A 16,294-nucleotide genomic window follows, 5' to 3' on the forward strand; every position below is an offset into this window, starting at 1 on the left:
TACATAGCTTTGATTAACAATTCAATTAGACCTCTCCCCTCCGTTACTGTATGCGGGAACCTGTTTCAAAGAAACTGATTAAGATCTTAATCAGTGGTTCAGAGAGCAAGACCCCCAAACTGGTATTTAAAGCCCAGAGAAGTGTGACACAAGTTAGGTTAGCTTTTTCCAAGAGGGTCCAGCAAGCAGCTCCAGAGGGAGGACCTGAATCATGAAGTGAAGAAATTCCTGAACACAAGATATGAGCAGGAGGATGAGGTTGATTTTATATATGTAATCTGTAACATCATTTTACAACTGGAGTAAATTGTAACATTGTAACGTAATTTGTTATTTTATTGCTATATATTGTAACAACAGTTTGATTTGTTCATTAATACAATTTTTTTTATTTTCACTTGTATTTGCGTTTCTATGTCCCACCTCCCCAAAAAGAAAGTGAAATACTGTACAGAGTTGTATTTATTACAATGCCAAACCTTGCAATGTAACAGCAAAATTATCGAACATATTAACATTCACAACCCCACCTATTTAATAATATGCCTTGTGCTCTCACTACCTTCATTCATCTATATATGTCAAAAAATACAATTATGTCTGGATTTACTAGTCTGTTTGTAAATTTGATTCAAGTGCATTATTCTATTTACTATAAAGCATGCCTTGGCTAAATGTGTGAACGCTAACACTCCCCCTAAGTAAGTAGCCGCCTTATTATTTTATATTTCATGGCAGATCTGGGACTTTTATTAAAGGGAAACCACAGCACTCTAAAAGAAAATGAGCGTTAACTGCTTACTAATAAATACATCTTATTTTTTTCACCAGAGGAAGGCTAACCCCAAAATGTTGTGCGTCTGTTTTCTGTACATATCTCTATTCATATTAAAATTCTATTTATTTATTAATAAAGTTTCTGTTAGATTTCTTTTTGGTTGCTGCAGGTTCCTTTTTTCTTCAGTAGATTTAGATGGGGCCACGGAACACCTGTGCTAACACCCGACTACAGACTTGAATAAATTGCCCCATTTTTGGCGTATTAAGATCCATCCTTACTTTAATGAATTACATACTGAATTAGGAAAGTGCTAGATTTATGTTTAAATAATTAACGTTGCAATAAAGTTTGTTCTATTTTGCATTCATGAGAAATGCTCTCCCCATTAATGAAATTACTTCCTTCTGTTTTTTTTTAAGTTATCTGCTGTTATTAGACAGAAGCTAAAATATACAGTAGAAGCTGTTACATACGGGGCCATCTTTCAAAGTGTTACTGCAAATAATGCAGAAAATAATTAAAAGTTACAAAAATAATGGCACTGGCAACGATCTGACAGTGTTTAAATAGGCTCTATTATGTTATTTATCTTTCTTCAATAAATGTATTTGAGTAACACAGTGCACAGTGTAATTTCTCTATCTTTTTGTTGGTACTGGAATCTTCCATGGACTGCTCAATACTGTAGCTTCCACTGTTATCTGGGAACAACAGAGCTGTATTGCTTCGAAATAGTCTGTAGAATATATTAGGCAGCGCTGTAGAAAGTGCAGGGTGCATGAGAGAAGGGGGGTACCCTTATGAAGAGAAAACGACCACCGATTATTGCAGAGCACAACATCTTACTTTAAAATCCCTAATTTGCAAAATGTTGACTAAAATGAGCAAGCCTTTAAAAACATCTCAATTCATTGTCAAACTAATGGTTTAATACCAGTTCTCTAGCTCAGGGGCGCGCAAACTTAGTTTGCTGCGCACCCCTCTGCCTTGCTCCCTCCAGTCCTGCGCCCCCCCCCCCCCCACTACCTGTCACGTACCCCGCGGCGTCATTTGGTGCCGCATTACAAAGGCAACAGTGATGTAACATAACCCCCGCAGCGTCATTTGACGCCGGGTTGCCATGGTCACGTGTCCCGAAGCCGTCTGAACCTCGGTAAGTAGAGATTGCAGAGGCCTCGCGCAGTTCCCTGGCATTTAATTTAAATGCCTCGGCAAAGAGTGCGGGACCTTGCAACCACCCGTGCCCACCCCTGTGATTCGCTTTGCAGTTGCGAGCAAACTCTCCAAAAGTTTGCAAAACCAGCAACATTTTTCAAAATGTTCTATTTCTATTTAAAGTGGCTAAGTAGAAACCCAGTGACTTTTTTAAAATGTTCTTGTTTCAGCGAATTTCAAACCCGAAATAAATCGAGCATGTAATGCCCGTTTACTTTTTAGCATTCAATTAACTTGTTGCAAACTTTTTAATTGAAATGGATTTACTGTAGTTTCACAGCAAATAAAAATATCACTTGTGACCACATTCACGTCTCAAAAAGGTCTGCAACCCTGCCTTTCACCACTATCCCTTAACATACGGTGCTTCCATTGCAGCTAGGGATTCTGGGAAATGACATGTACATGAGCGCACGTGGTTTCACCAAACTAAAAAATTTGCCTAGACAAGCAAATAGTGTATGCATCTCTACTTATAACTAGCCTCAAACAAAAGTCAAATGTACTGTAATGCATAGTAAATAGCATGCATTACTGTGCTTTTTACATGTACAGCTCAACCCCGTTATAACGCGATCCGTTACAACGGAAATCCGCTTATAGCGCGATGCAAGCGTGGCTCCCAATTTTCTTATTTATGAATACTTTACAACTTGATTATTGGTATCTTAAATACTTTATTGAACAATGCATACAATTGTACATTATTTCTAACGCGATCCGTTTATAACGCGATGTGATTCTTTGGACCCCAAGCACAGCATTATAAGGGGGTTGAGCTGTATTCTTTCTGACCAATATAAAGCTGACAAACATGCTATTGCATTTCCAATATACAGTATGTTGTTAAGTGGAGCTACACCTTTAAGCACAGCCTGCAATGATCCATGCCTTTTTTTTGTTTTGCATTCTGTTAATGCAGAATACATACTGTATTTAGATTCAGACACTGTGCTTTTCCTTCGTTCATTAATAATATATGGTTAAGTTAAGCTCAACAACATTTAAAGTCCAGAACTTGTCATGAAACCCTATGGGAAGAGCTCTGGGAGTTTTAAGTCTTTCAACAGTACAGAGAGTCAGCTCTGATACCAGCTAAATGGATCCCCAAACAGTACTTTACCACAAAGCTATTATTCAAGCAGGTGGAATGTTATTATTCTTGCAGATTGATACCTTAGCTTATTATACCCTTGACAGCACACAAAATACAGTAATTTTTATCTAGTAATGCCTGTAAAAACTTCCATTAATATTATAAAATAAAGTGTTATTAAGGCAGATAGAATGCATCTGTGGACATGTACTGTATAATTGATTTTTCTTAATTGATGCAGTGTATTATCATGTTCAACTAGACCAGAATCATTGTTATTGCTTGAAAAAAAAAATAGGAAATACAGTATATTTCATGCTGTGCCATCACAGAAACAACATCGATACCGCATTTTCTTGATAAATCAATCCTACTGCATTTTATACAATAATATGACAGTTCATCAGTAGTTTTGACCACTTTAAGCTGTAGGCTATTATAACTTTTCTTGCCACCTTTGTGAAGTTGACCCATTAGTATTGACAGTATTCTGTCACTGTGTAGATACACAATCCATGCAATGGATACTCGCAGCTATATTTTGTATATTTTAGAGGCAATTATTTTGTTATGTAGCAGAGTCCGCCCCTCCTTACCTCCGGTGAGGGGGGAGCTGCTGGGTTGCTGCCGGAGCCCCGTGCAGTATTGGAAGTGCAGGGGCAGCCATATTGGGCTTAGTGCATACGCAGAACGAAGAGGTGCGCATGCGCAAAGATAGGAGTGCGGTGGCCATTTGGATAGCTCCACACATGCGGCCGCGGGACTACAAGTCCCAGGATCCTATAGGGGGAGGGAAATCACATGGGGCAATCCCAGCCAATAGGACTAATGTTTTTTTGACATAAATATATATTCATGATGTGGTGGTGGGTGAAGGAGTTTGAGCTAGCTGGGAATGTGTGTTAATAGGACTAATGTGAGCAGGAGAGACAGGATATCCTCTGCGGGCTGAGAACCCGCGAATCAGTCTGATGGAGGGCGACAAGAGAGCAGGTAGTGTCCAGGTAGCAGTGCCCCTAGACTAGGCCTAGGATTGCGCTCCTTATGCCCCAGCTAGTCACTGTTGCACCGGTGACCGGACGGCCACGCGGTGTCCTGCAGCCTGGGACCAGGTCACAGGATTCGGGACATTCAAGTGAGACACTGCAGCTGGAGCTCACCCACAAGGTGGATCAGGATCCTGAGGAGGGAGGGGATTGGTGTTGGAGGCCCACAGCGTGGGACCTGACTGATCCTTATCTGACAGCTGCACTTGGGTACAGGAGTGCCCAGGAAGGTATAAGTGCACCAACATTTCACAGGGGTAGCGCTACCTCACATTGGGTGGGATTGACTGGGAAGGACACCAGGGGTATTGGTGCCACCGCACCATCAGTACTTTTGGGGAACCACCACGTGTTGGGGTATATAGTGTACCTTAAAAGTTACAGTTATTATTGTTATTGTATGTGTGTTCAGTAAACATTAGTTATATACCTTGCGTGTGTGTATCATACATTAGTGTGATTGGTTCCTGTGAGGGGTTATCCCACCAATGCTGGCATCCCTCACAGGTGGAGGTGCAGCACTGATAAGGAGAAACAGTTCACCCCAGGCTCCCAGTGGCTTAGGCCTCCTGTGAGCAAACAGGTATAGCGCACGTGCAGTTGCCCTTAGGCATAGGGAAAGGGGGCTACAGTAAAATATTGTAAAATCACACTGCTAATGTGAAAGCAGGGAAACAGTCCAGACATATTATCGTGGTTGGAGAATGCTTAATAAATTCCTCTTCTATGTACTTTTATTATTTAAAAAGGGTCATGCTGCTTTATATTGAATACTCCTCTAAATCATAAATATTGTATGCTGTTCTGTATGGCAGCTGTATCTGTGAAGAATGGATACATTAGAGCATTATCCCATAAACATTTTGCACATGATCTGTGATCATTTAGCAATGTGAAATTCAATTTATGTCACAATGCCCACTGACTTATATAATTGATTGACATGTGAAAGGCCACTATTTATGTTCAGTAATGTTTTTGTTTTTCTAAACGTGTTTGCTGCTTTTTTTTATTTGACAAGACGAACGAAAACAACTAAATGGTTATTCCTGAGCTTAGTTAAAAAAAAGGTCTACAAAAACTACAAGGTAAATGGTGTTTAGCCACTGGGAAATACTGTATTATCTGGAAAACTTAAAGTGATTGCCAATTTTAGTTTTACTTACTTTAAGAGATCTCTTCCTGCCCTGCCCAGCAGTGTTTTATTTTTTTATCTGATGTTCTACAGTATTTAGGCGCTATAAATGTTTTAAACAGTAAGTGTTAAAATTGAGCTCTCCCCAGAGCCCAGTACAGTGTAAAGGTTATCATGGTAATTTCAGACACTAGAGATTCAGAAAACCATGATTTATAACATGAATTTATTTTATTTTACAAAGCTGGTCGCGCTCAGGGGGAAGATACTAACATTATATGAGTTCAACTCACATAGAAGACAAAGGGAAGGGTTATAGTACATAGAAGTTCCTTAAGGTTTTTCTGGGAAATGTTAAGGGTTAGTAGTAAAAGTGATAATGTTCACAACATATAAGACAAAGAGTGGCTCAGTGAATAAGGATGCTGACTCCGTAAACAAAGATACTGAGTTTGAAGCAGGGGAGCCTGGTTCAATTCCTGGCGTCAGCTCCTTGTGACTTTGGGCAAGTCACTTTATCTCACTGTCCCTCAGGCACCAAAGACATAGATTGTAAGCTCGTCGGGTCCTCAGGGACTGTGCCCGTAACATTCCTACATGCTGAGTACTGAACACTGCAGTGTAATTGTGAAGCGCTTTGAGTACCATTTTAGTGCTATGAAATAATGTTAATATTATATGTTGACTTAAAATGAATAATTCAGTGTTCAGCTATTCAACAAATGAGACATACAAAATACACATTAATTCTAACAGTGGTATAACCACTGTGCTGCTAAACCCCGCAATGCGGGGGCCCTGCTCTCTGCATCTGCTTGCTGTGGGGTGGCAGGGTCTTCACTGAACTGTTTCCCCTCTGCATGTCTGAGCAGCCTTTTCCCTTACCCTCAGGTAAAAAAAAGTGTGTGTATTGTGGGAGTGAGAGAGCAAGGTTGTGTGAGAGGTGGGCAGTGGTGCTCCCTCTGCGGACCCCAGTGGGGTGGTTCAATCCCTCAGAGAAGAAAGAGGAGGGAATTTTCCATTGCTAAGCTGATAGAACTCATCTCACTGACTTACTAAAGCATTTACCACGGAGTATACCAATGAAGCTGTTAATACAGCAGTTGCCCAGGCATAGATTGTCTCTAGTGGAGACTGAGCATTTTACATCTCTGTGAAACACATCCATTTTTTTACATTTGGTATCTTTTTTATAGAACTTCTAGCCATTGCGTCCCAATCATCAGATAATGCGCACATTTTGCTGATCTACTTTAAGTCGCTTTCTGAAATGTAAAATTAGTAACTGGGAAATATAGGTTTTGTGATTTCCACAGTACATTTAGTTCTAAGTGATGTGAATGAACACAAATGATACTTATCTGCGAGTTAGATGCGTTAACTGTGTTTTTAAACAGCAGAACAATATTTGACTTTAATCAACAAAGTCTGGAGTCACTATTAAAATACTGACGGACATTGATTTAATACAAAAAAAAAATGGAACTGAGCCCCAGTTTTCTCTGGAGACTATTACAAAGTAATTAGCATGCACATGTAAATGAGAGATATTACCTTAATAACCAAATCAAATTTCTGGTGTAAGTCTCTGCTTATTGGCTTTAGAAGAGTTAGTACAGCAGTAGTACGGTTCATCTGAAAATATTGTGGATAATCCTCAGGGGTGCCTGGAAAGAAAGACAATGTGTTTTGAACATCTAAATGACAGGGAGCAAAAAAAAATAATCATTGTTTATAGCATAGTACCTTCTATGTTACATTGCTTTCAGTCCGTTTTGAAAGAGCTAATAAATGCATTCATTTTTGCGCATTGGTAATAAAAAATGCAAGGTATTGTAGTTCAGAAGAAGCAGAAGTTGATATGATCAGGGATTGACTTTATAATATAACTTATCAAACCATTTATAGTTGTAGTCATGGCTGGTTCCTGGCTACCATTCTGCTCTCACGGGCATGCAAGTCCTGGTAAGAGCAGGCAGTGTCAGTACCAATCATGTGTTTTCCTCACACAGGAAGTCAAGGGAGGACAAGGGAGGAAGAGTGACAAGGGAGGAAGAGTAACTAGATCTATGTTCTACCCAATCCTGGGTTCTGACCTGGTACCTTCCCCCTACTTAAGGGAAGTGAAACCCAAAATTGTTAGTGTGTCTCTACTGTGAGAGAGACAAGGTATCACACCAGCCTACTGAGCATTGGCAGGGCCTGGCCCTCTTCTTTAAGGGGAGAGTGAGTGATCACCTATTTCCCTGGTCCTGCTAGAGAGCTGGGAGAGAGCTGGGGAAGAGCAAGGACTGTTGCAGGATCCTTCAACCCATAGTGAAGGTCCAGGAACCATCATGAGTTTGGGAGACCAGAACAGAGACTGTGTTAGGCAGAGAACTGCCGTGTTGCTGTGAAGTGTACAGGAATAAAGCTGGTTCCAGTTGAATATACCTCCTGCCTGGTGTGTGATCTTACTGGGGGGAGATGTAACTGTTTATACCGTAGGAGATCGCCTCCATACATCTGGAGTTTACGGAAGATGGTGCGCTGCGTACCATGGAGTAAATGTCGGGTTTATACCCAGAAGCCTGTCCTGCAGTCCCCACAAGCATTGGCGGACAACTCAGCATTCTGTGAGCCCACAGGTAGCATACACAATATACCTGGTAACAGGGGGATCTCCCATCGGGTGGGGGAAACACTGTTACATAGCATAATAGATAGACTTTTTATACAATTCATACGCTATATACAGTAAGAGAATGACAAAGACAACTCCTAGGAAACAGTCATTAAATATGGGAAGCCTTGCCACTAAACTAACAAAGGAAAAGCAAAATAGAAAGCATTGTGTTTTTGCTTTCAAATTAATACAGTAAGTGGTAAAATAAGCATTTAGGTACATATATTTTAGGAGAAGAAATAATAATAAACTTGTGGCATACATGTGTTTGAAAGTATTATCAAACAAAATATGTCTAGAAGGTGCAAGATGACAAGAAGTAACATGTTTACAATATCACTGGTTTCCTAAAACAAATGTGATGATGCCTAAAAATAGGATTTGGTTACATAATTTCTTTGGAAACAATTGTTATGATTTTAAAAAGGGACTCAATGGGGGCCAATAAAGTTAATGTTATGCTATATGTTTGCTTATGGAAGCGAAGATTCAACACACACTTACAGAGGAAAAAGGAGTATCTAGTGGGAATAAAACCCTGCCCGAGTGACAGATTTAACATGTTAACAAACGGGGGGAAATAAAAAAAAAAAATAGAAGAAAATAATGTGCATCTAATTTCTGTACGATAACAAAGGCATTACACACGCAGAATTCAACTCGGCAATTGGGTCAATGTGGCCTTAGAATGGACTACCCTTTAAGGCAGAAACCTGCTTATCTCCAGTGATATTTTATTTTAATGGGTTTGTTTGTTTTTTGAGATAGTCCACATTTTCTTTTTTTGTCAATGGCTGGAATCATAGAAATGACATTAAAAACCAGCAACAACTGGGATAAATAACTCAAAATGGTAACAAAACAAAAATACTTGTATGAGTTCTTAGCATTCATTGCTGCTTTATAAATTACAAACCAACTTTAAAAGGTTAAACTATTGCAAGACAATTTTTTTTTAAAATAATTTTGATGATACTGTAGTCTGTTTTAAAAATGGTTTGACATTTGCATAATACAATTGTACAAAATTGCTACAGAGTTAAATTCATATGGGCTCTCTTGTTATTTATTGTAAAAGATCATATTCTCATATGATTAATTATTTCATGTGTATTAAAATAATTTCAGCTCTCACTATGAGACAAAACATTACATAAGCATATTACAATTACAGTAGGTTGCAGGTAGGTTTTTGTATTATTCATACAGTATGCATACATACGAAATGAAGATCACATTTTTTCTGGAAATTTAATGATACAGGTATTTATTTTCATAAACCAAGAGAGCTGGGTTTACCATTACTGGTGATTATGTCAGTGAAATAAATACCTCTTAGTCTGCAACACACTTAGCTACAGTAGTACTGTAAGTGAATATAATTGATCATGTATAGTAGTGGAAGACAGAGATACTGTACGTGGTTATTTATTAAACTACAATAGTGACTGTCAGACAGAGTATACAAAATGTATGAGGGTGCTAGACAAGATAAAGGGGAGATGCTTCAAAATAACTATAGAAGCCACACAAATGCATGTGCAGAAGCTTATCTTTATCACATTTTTTTTATCTAGCATGTATGTTTATCTATCAACTATGCTTCTCTCATCAGCACTTACAGATATAGCTGTGATTCCCTACCTAAACATCTACAATTTTCAGCCGTAAGCATCTTTATTGCTCATTTAAAATGCTGAAATTTGACTCTTTGTGCCTGCAAATCCCATTCATTGATTCATCTACCCTACCTTTGCTCTGACTTTCAACAAAATCTACTTTTTTATGCAAATACACTTTACCTGTCTCTCTCCATCTGCTTTGGCTCTTTGCCATCAACCTTCAAGCCAAACTTTTTGGTATTAAAATTCTTTGAACTTACATTTGTAATATTTCATTAACAATGTGCAATGACATTTTATAATGGTGAAACAATAATGTGCAGAAAACTAACATTGTTTTAGTAACCTTTAATAACCCCAGCAAAGAACCATACAATATACTTTATTAAATAAATGAATATTTAAAAAAACATTTTTTTAGGTATTGCTTGTTAATATGGAAGCATGCAAGGGAGAGCTACGGATCTGCAAGTGAATTACATACAAAATTGAATCAGGCATTTTATTTTCCGGATAAAAAAAAACTCATCATATTTTATGAAATCTTGTGCTTGTATTAAAGCAGCAATTCACACTGTTTGTGGTTTTATTTATTTTGTATATCCCTTTACCTACAGCACAGAGTCAGGATAAAGGTTTTAGATATTACCGCACTCCATTTAAATAATTACAGTGGGTGTAGTTTTTCTTCGTAAGGCGTAGGCAGTTGAAGAGTGGCCAGGATCCCACTTCTGACACCTAGTTATACTTGGAGCTGGATATCTTCGGTTGCCACACTATTTTGATAAAATCTTGTACAAGACATTTTAACATAATAAACTGTTTTATTTGTATGTGGCAAACACAAACAAAACAGTTTATTATGTTAAAATGTCTTGTACAAGATTTTATTAAAATAGTGTGGATACCGAAGACATACAGCTCTAACTTTATCTACACAGGGAGATATGCAGTCATCTGAGCTCTGGAGACCCTGGGTACGTCCCAGACAACAATGATACAAGAATACTTGTTCAGCTGCTGGCATCAGCCTCTCTCTGACAGTCAAAAGAAGGCCACATTGGAAGATAACATTGCAGCTTCCTACTGGATGGCCCTAGTAGTCAAAATTATATATATATATATATATATATATATATATATATATATATATATATATATATATATATACAGTGTTCGACAAACCTATACATTTGCTCGCCCCGGGTGAGTGGATTTAATCCCCGGGCGAGTAAATATTGGCCCAAGCAGCACACGTTTGGTACTAGGTGGCGAGTGGATTTTTTTGTGTGGCGAGTAGATTTTTTGGTGATTTGTCAACCAATATATATATATATATATATATATATATATATATATATATATATATATATATATATATATATATATGCACTTAGTTAAGTTATGGTGAGTAAAAAAGTGACAAAAACCCTCCACAGCATTGCTGTGGAGGGTTTTTGTCACTTTTTTTTACTCACCATAACTTAACTAAGTATGGTAAACCCCATCCTCATTGCTTTATTGCATAGCCAGTTAACCAACCCCACACTGATGAGACCCATTAAGGTCGAAACAGCTGTCTGTGGGTGGGTTTTCTGGCTATGCATCTTAACCCTGGCTGTGCTCAAAGCTGTGACCATGCAGCAAGCTTAAGCCTATAGGGAACCATGTATAAAATGGTTTTTGAAGCAAAAAGTGGCACTGTGTGCTCATTTGCATGTCATTTCCCAGAATCCCTTGCTGCAGTGGAAGTGCTGTGTGCTGGGTGATAATGGTGAAAGGCGGGGTTGCAGACCTGCCTAAGACATGCAAATGAGCATACAGTATATTTACATTTGCTATATATATATAAATATATATATACAATGAATAAAGCAAGAAAGGTTTTTACAGTATGTATAGACATTGTCTCTAGCACTCATGGGAAGAGAGTTCTCTTGTGTCACTGACTCTCTTCCCATGAGAGCTAATGGCCATGTCTATACATACTGTGCTATATTTATGCACACACAGCTGTTTCTTACACATACACATTCTCAATGTAATTCCATCCCTATATACTAATAGAGACCACATACAGTAGTATCTACACACACTTTTAGGAATGCAACACCCTCTTTCATTTCTACACCTACCCAGACCTTTGGTATACACACCTTTTGTAAAGCACTGTATACACTGTGGGCACTTTATAACTTTATATTTACACACACATACACACACTTGCATCACACTAACATTCAGGGACCATTTAACACCTCTAGTCATAAATCGCTTACTGCACAAAGGGAGAGGGATAGGTTTCAGTGACAGATAACATTCCAAGATGCATTGTTTGTAAGTTAAACCTTTCTTGCTTTATTCATTGTAACACCGCCGGAAGAAGAGATCAGTGTATCTTGAAAGCTCGCACAAATAAAAGCATTTCGTTAGCCACAGAATGTTATTGTCTATTAATTTTTGATTATTAAGTTTAGCTAACACGGTACAGATACCTATATATCTATATACACACACACATATATATATATATCTACTATATATTTCTGAAAGTGTCCTATGTGTCCGGGTCTGTATGTGTCTCCCTGTGCCCCTCCCCGTGTCCCTAGCGGCAATCTCATTGGACCTTGGGCCAGGCCAATGATATTGCTCCCTTGGGCCGCCCGCCCCCGCACACCTCTCATTGGCCTGAGGCGGAGTGAAGGGCACACACATACACACACACACACACACACACACACACACACACACACAGACACACACACACACACACACATCACTATACACACACACACACACACACATCACTATACACACACACACACACACACACACACACACACATCACTATACACACACACACACACACATCACTATACACACACACACACACACACACACATCACTATGCACACACACACACACACACACACACACACACATCACTATACACACACACACACACACATCACTATACACACACACACACACATCCCCCCCACACACACGGTGTTACATACATTCGCGGGGCTCACAGTGTTAGCAGCACATCTCCCGCTCTCTTCCCCACCGGTCCCGGAGGCTCCGCCTCTTCCTCCGCCTCTCCCTGTTTCCCGCGCTTTCACCCCCCCCCCTCCACGTGGGAGCTGCCGGACGGGTGAGGGAGCTGCCGGACGGGTGAGGGAGCTGCCGGACGGGTGAGGGAGCTGCCGGACGGGTGAGGGAGCTGCCGGACGGGTGAGTGAGCGGCCTTCACCTCCCCTCACCCCCCTTCCCCTTCCCTCACTCACTTCCCCTCCACCCCCCCCCGGCGCCGCTACAGTCAGCGGGGGAGCGGAGTGAGCGAGCGAGCGCCAGGGACACAGCGGGGGAGCGGCCACAACACGCTGCCTCCCGCCTCAGATCCACGTGGGAGCTGCCGGACGGGTGAGTGAGCGGCCTTCACCACCCCTCACTCCACTTCCCCACCCTTCCACCTCCCCTCCACCTCCCCTCCCTCCACTTCACCCCCCCTCCTCTCCCCCCCCCTTAACCTCCCCTCCACCCCCCCCCCTTAACCTCCCCTCCACCTCCCCCTTAACCTCCCCTCCTCCCCTCCACCCCCCCCCCTTCACCTCCCCTCCACCCCCCCCCCCCTTTCACCTCCCCTCCACCCCCCCCCCTTTCACCTCCCCTCCACCCCCCCTTCACCTCCCCTCCACCCCTCCCCTTCACCTACCATCCACCCCTCCCCTTCACCTCCCCTCCACCCCCCCTTCACCTCCCCTCCACCCCCTCCCTTCACCTCTCCTCCACCCCCCCCTTCACCTCCCCTCCACCCCCCCTTCACCTCCCCTCCACCCCCCCCTTCACCTCCCCTTCACCCCCCCTTCACCCCCCCCTTTCACCTCAACACCACCCCCCCTTCACCTCCCCTCCATCCCCGCTTCACCTCCCCTCCACCCCCGGGTCACCTCCCCTCCACCTCCGCTTTACCTCCCCTTCACCTCCCCTCCACCCCCACCTTCACCCCCCCCTCCACCCCCACATTCACCGCCCCCTTCCCACTTTCCCACCTTCCCACCACCTCCCCCCCTTCCCACCTTCTCCCCCCCTTTACCACCCCCCCTTCACCTCTCCTCCACCCCCCTTCATCTACCCTCACCCCCCCTTCACCTCCCCCCTCCCCCCAGTGCCCCACCTCCACCCTTCCCACCTACCCCCTCCACCCTCCCTTCACCTCCCCTCCGCCCCGCCTTGTCCTCCCCTCTGCCCCCCCTTCACTTCCCCTCCGCCCCCCCTTCACCTCCCCTCCGCCCCCCCTTCACCTCCCCTCCGCGCCCCCTTCACCTCCCCTCTGCCCCCCCTTCACCTCCCCTCTGCCCCACCTTCACCTCCCCTCCGCCCCCCCTTCACCTCCCCTCTGCCCCCCCTTCACCTCCCCTCACCATCCCCCCCCTCACCACCCATCCTCCTCACCTCCCCTCCCCTCACCCCCCCCCACCACCCCTCCGACCTCACCTCCCCTCCTTCAATGCCTTTCGTCCGCCCTCCTGCCTCTGCCTTTCGCCCACCCGCACTTCTGCCTTTCACCCGCCCACCGCTCACACCCCTGCGCCACACAGCCGCCGCACGCACTCAACAGACACCCGCCACTCGACACACACACGCCGCCTCTCACCCACCCCACACACTCGACACACACCTGCCGCATCCTGCCCCTACGCAACAATATCACTGACCAGCTGTCACCCGCACTCGCCACACACCCGCCGCCTCACACCCTAGCAGGACCCCGACCCACAGCCAGCACTCACTACCCACGCGCCACCCGTACTGAATACCCACCCGCCGCCTCACACACGCTCACACCCTAGTAGGACACACGCCTCACATTTTCACATCACTTATGTCACCAAAATATACATTGTACTGTGGTGTGTTTACAATAAACCATTTTTATACAACATCGTATTACATTTTCTTCCATCTTTCTTTTCAACATTATTATCCAACCTTTCCAACAAATAGTCACCTATTGTTCCACCATTTATAAATAATACTACCTATTACGCATTTACATCCCGGGCAACGCCGGGTCTCTCAGCTAGTATATACATATTTACACACATATATACATATATATGTGCAGGGATTACTTGGAAATCTTATTACAGTAACAGAAAAAAAACGCAAACTCATATGGGGAAGTATGTTCAAAGTTATTAATATATATTAAAAGGTAAGATATCTGCGTACATCAGTGTAGATAAAATTAGGCATATTGTGCACATAGGTCACATGTTACCCGGCACCACCAAGACCACAGAAACCACAGGAACCGCAACGTCCGCCGGATCGCTAGGATTTGGTAACGCTGGTCATCCGCCGTCTTAGGCTGTCACACGCTGTCCTCAGGAGACCCTCCGTCTACCTTTGTAGGTTCAGTGAAGACCTCCGGGTGCTGTGCCCACTGGAGCCGCCGTCAGGCTTGTGTCTTCGAAGCACCCTGATGAAGTAGCTTTGGCTATGAAACGCGTAGGATATATCTATTGACTAGCCCCCACAGTCATTATATCTTATTATACCTCTGCCAAGGTTAAGAGAGACTTTTTGGACATTTCGAGTGACGTCATCACTAAACTTTACGGCAGTGACTGCCTTACGGCAAGTCGCAAACCATACGGAACTTCTAAGACACGAGCCTGACGGCGGCTCCAGCGGGCACAGCACCCGGAGATCTTCACTGAACCTACAGAGGTAGACGGAGGGTCTCTTGAGGACAGCGTGTGACGGCCTAAGACGGCGGATGACCAGCGTTACTAAATCCTAGCGATCTGGCGGACATTGCGTTCCTGCGGTTCCTGTGGTCTTGGTGGTGCCGGGTAACATGTGACCTATGTGCACGATATGCCTAATTTTAGCTACACTGATGTACGCAGATATCTTACCTTTTAATATATATTAATAACTTTGAACATACTTCACCATATGCGTTTGCGCTTTTTTTTTCTGTTTCAGTATCAGGGGTGTTGAGTCACTCCCTTTATCTACAGCTGCAGACCCTAATGTGTCAATACTAAGGTTGTTGTGTTATATATATATATCACAGAGGTGTTTATCTTGGGCATATTTCCTTATACAGTAGAGGGTTTTTTTTTGCGCACTTTAAATTTGTTTTCATAATTATTACAGTAGCTTCATGCGAAAAATGGACAACGGGGATTACTCTAACTAGAGATACCTTTTCACATCTTTACCAGAACATGTACAGAATACAACCCAATTAAAATTAGGCATTAAAATTAATTTCAAGTTTAGTTAGCAAGTATATTACAGATATAATCTACATTATAGGCAAAAAGCATAATATTTTAATTAACAAACAAGACCGCTGGTTACAAGTTCCAAGGCATCAATTTGACCCTTAATATACAGTACATTCCTAATTATGGTGAGATATTTTGCAAAAGAAAGCAATAACAATTTTGTAATTATTTAGAAGAATGCGTAAAAAAACTATCTATTAAAAATGGTGGACAACTTCTCTACCTTTTATCTTAAATAACTTGAAGTATAGCTTGTTTCAGTGAATAGCGTGTGCTTTAATATTTAATAAGACATTTAGAATATCCATCATTTCATTTGTTCTCTAAATGAAAGCCTTTACCAAAGATAATTTTGCAGATTGAATTACAAGAAAGTTTGATACATTAGTAGATTTAGTACGTCTGCTCACAGGTGGTCCAATTAAA

At 42.2% G+C, this 16,294-nt stretch overlaps 1 protein-coding gene across 2 annotated transcripts in view; it reads right to left on the bottom strand.

Annotated features, from left to right (window-relative positions):
* Positions 1 to 16,294, bottom strand: part of PCDH15 (protocadherin related 15) — a 1,763,546-nt gene that overhangs the window by 956,598 nt on the left and 790,654 nt on the right. For both annotated transcript variants that reach the window (XM_075612935.1, XM_075612934.1), the window contains exon 11: positions 6,828 to 6,940. In XM_075612935.1, coding sequence (XP_075469050.1) covers positions 6,828 to 6,940 — 113 coding nt within the window. The remainder of the gene's footprint in view (positions 1 to 6,827; positions 6,941 to 16,294) is intronic.

Source organism: Ascaphus truei, chromosome 8 (genome assembly GCF_040206685.1).
Source record: "Ascaphus truei isolate aAscTru1 chromosome 8, aAscTru1.hap1, whole genome shotgun sequence".
NCBI classification, from domain to species: Eukaryota; Metazoa; Chordata; class Amphibia; order Anura; family Ascaphidae; genus Ascaphus; species Ascaphus truei.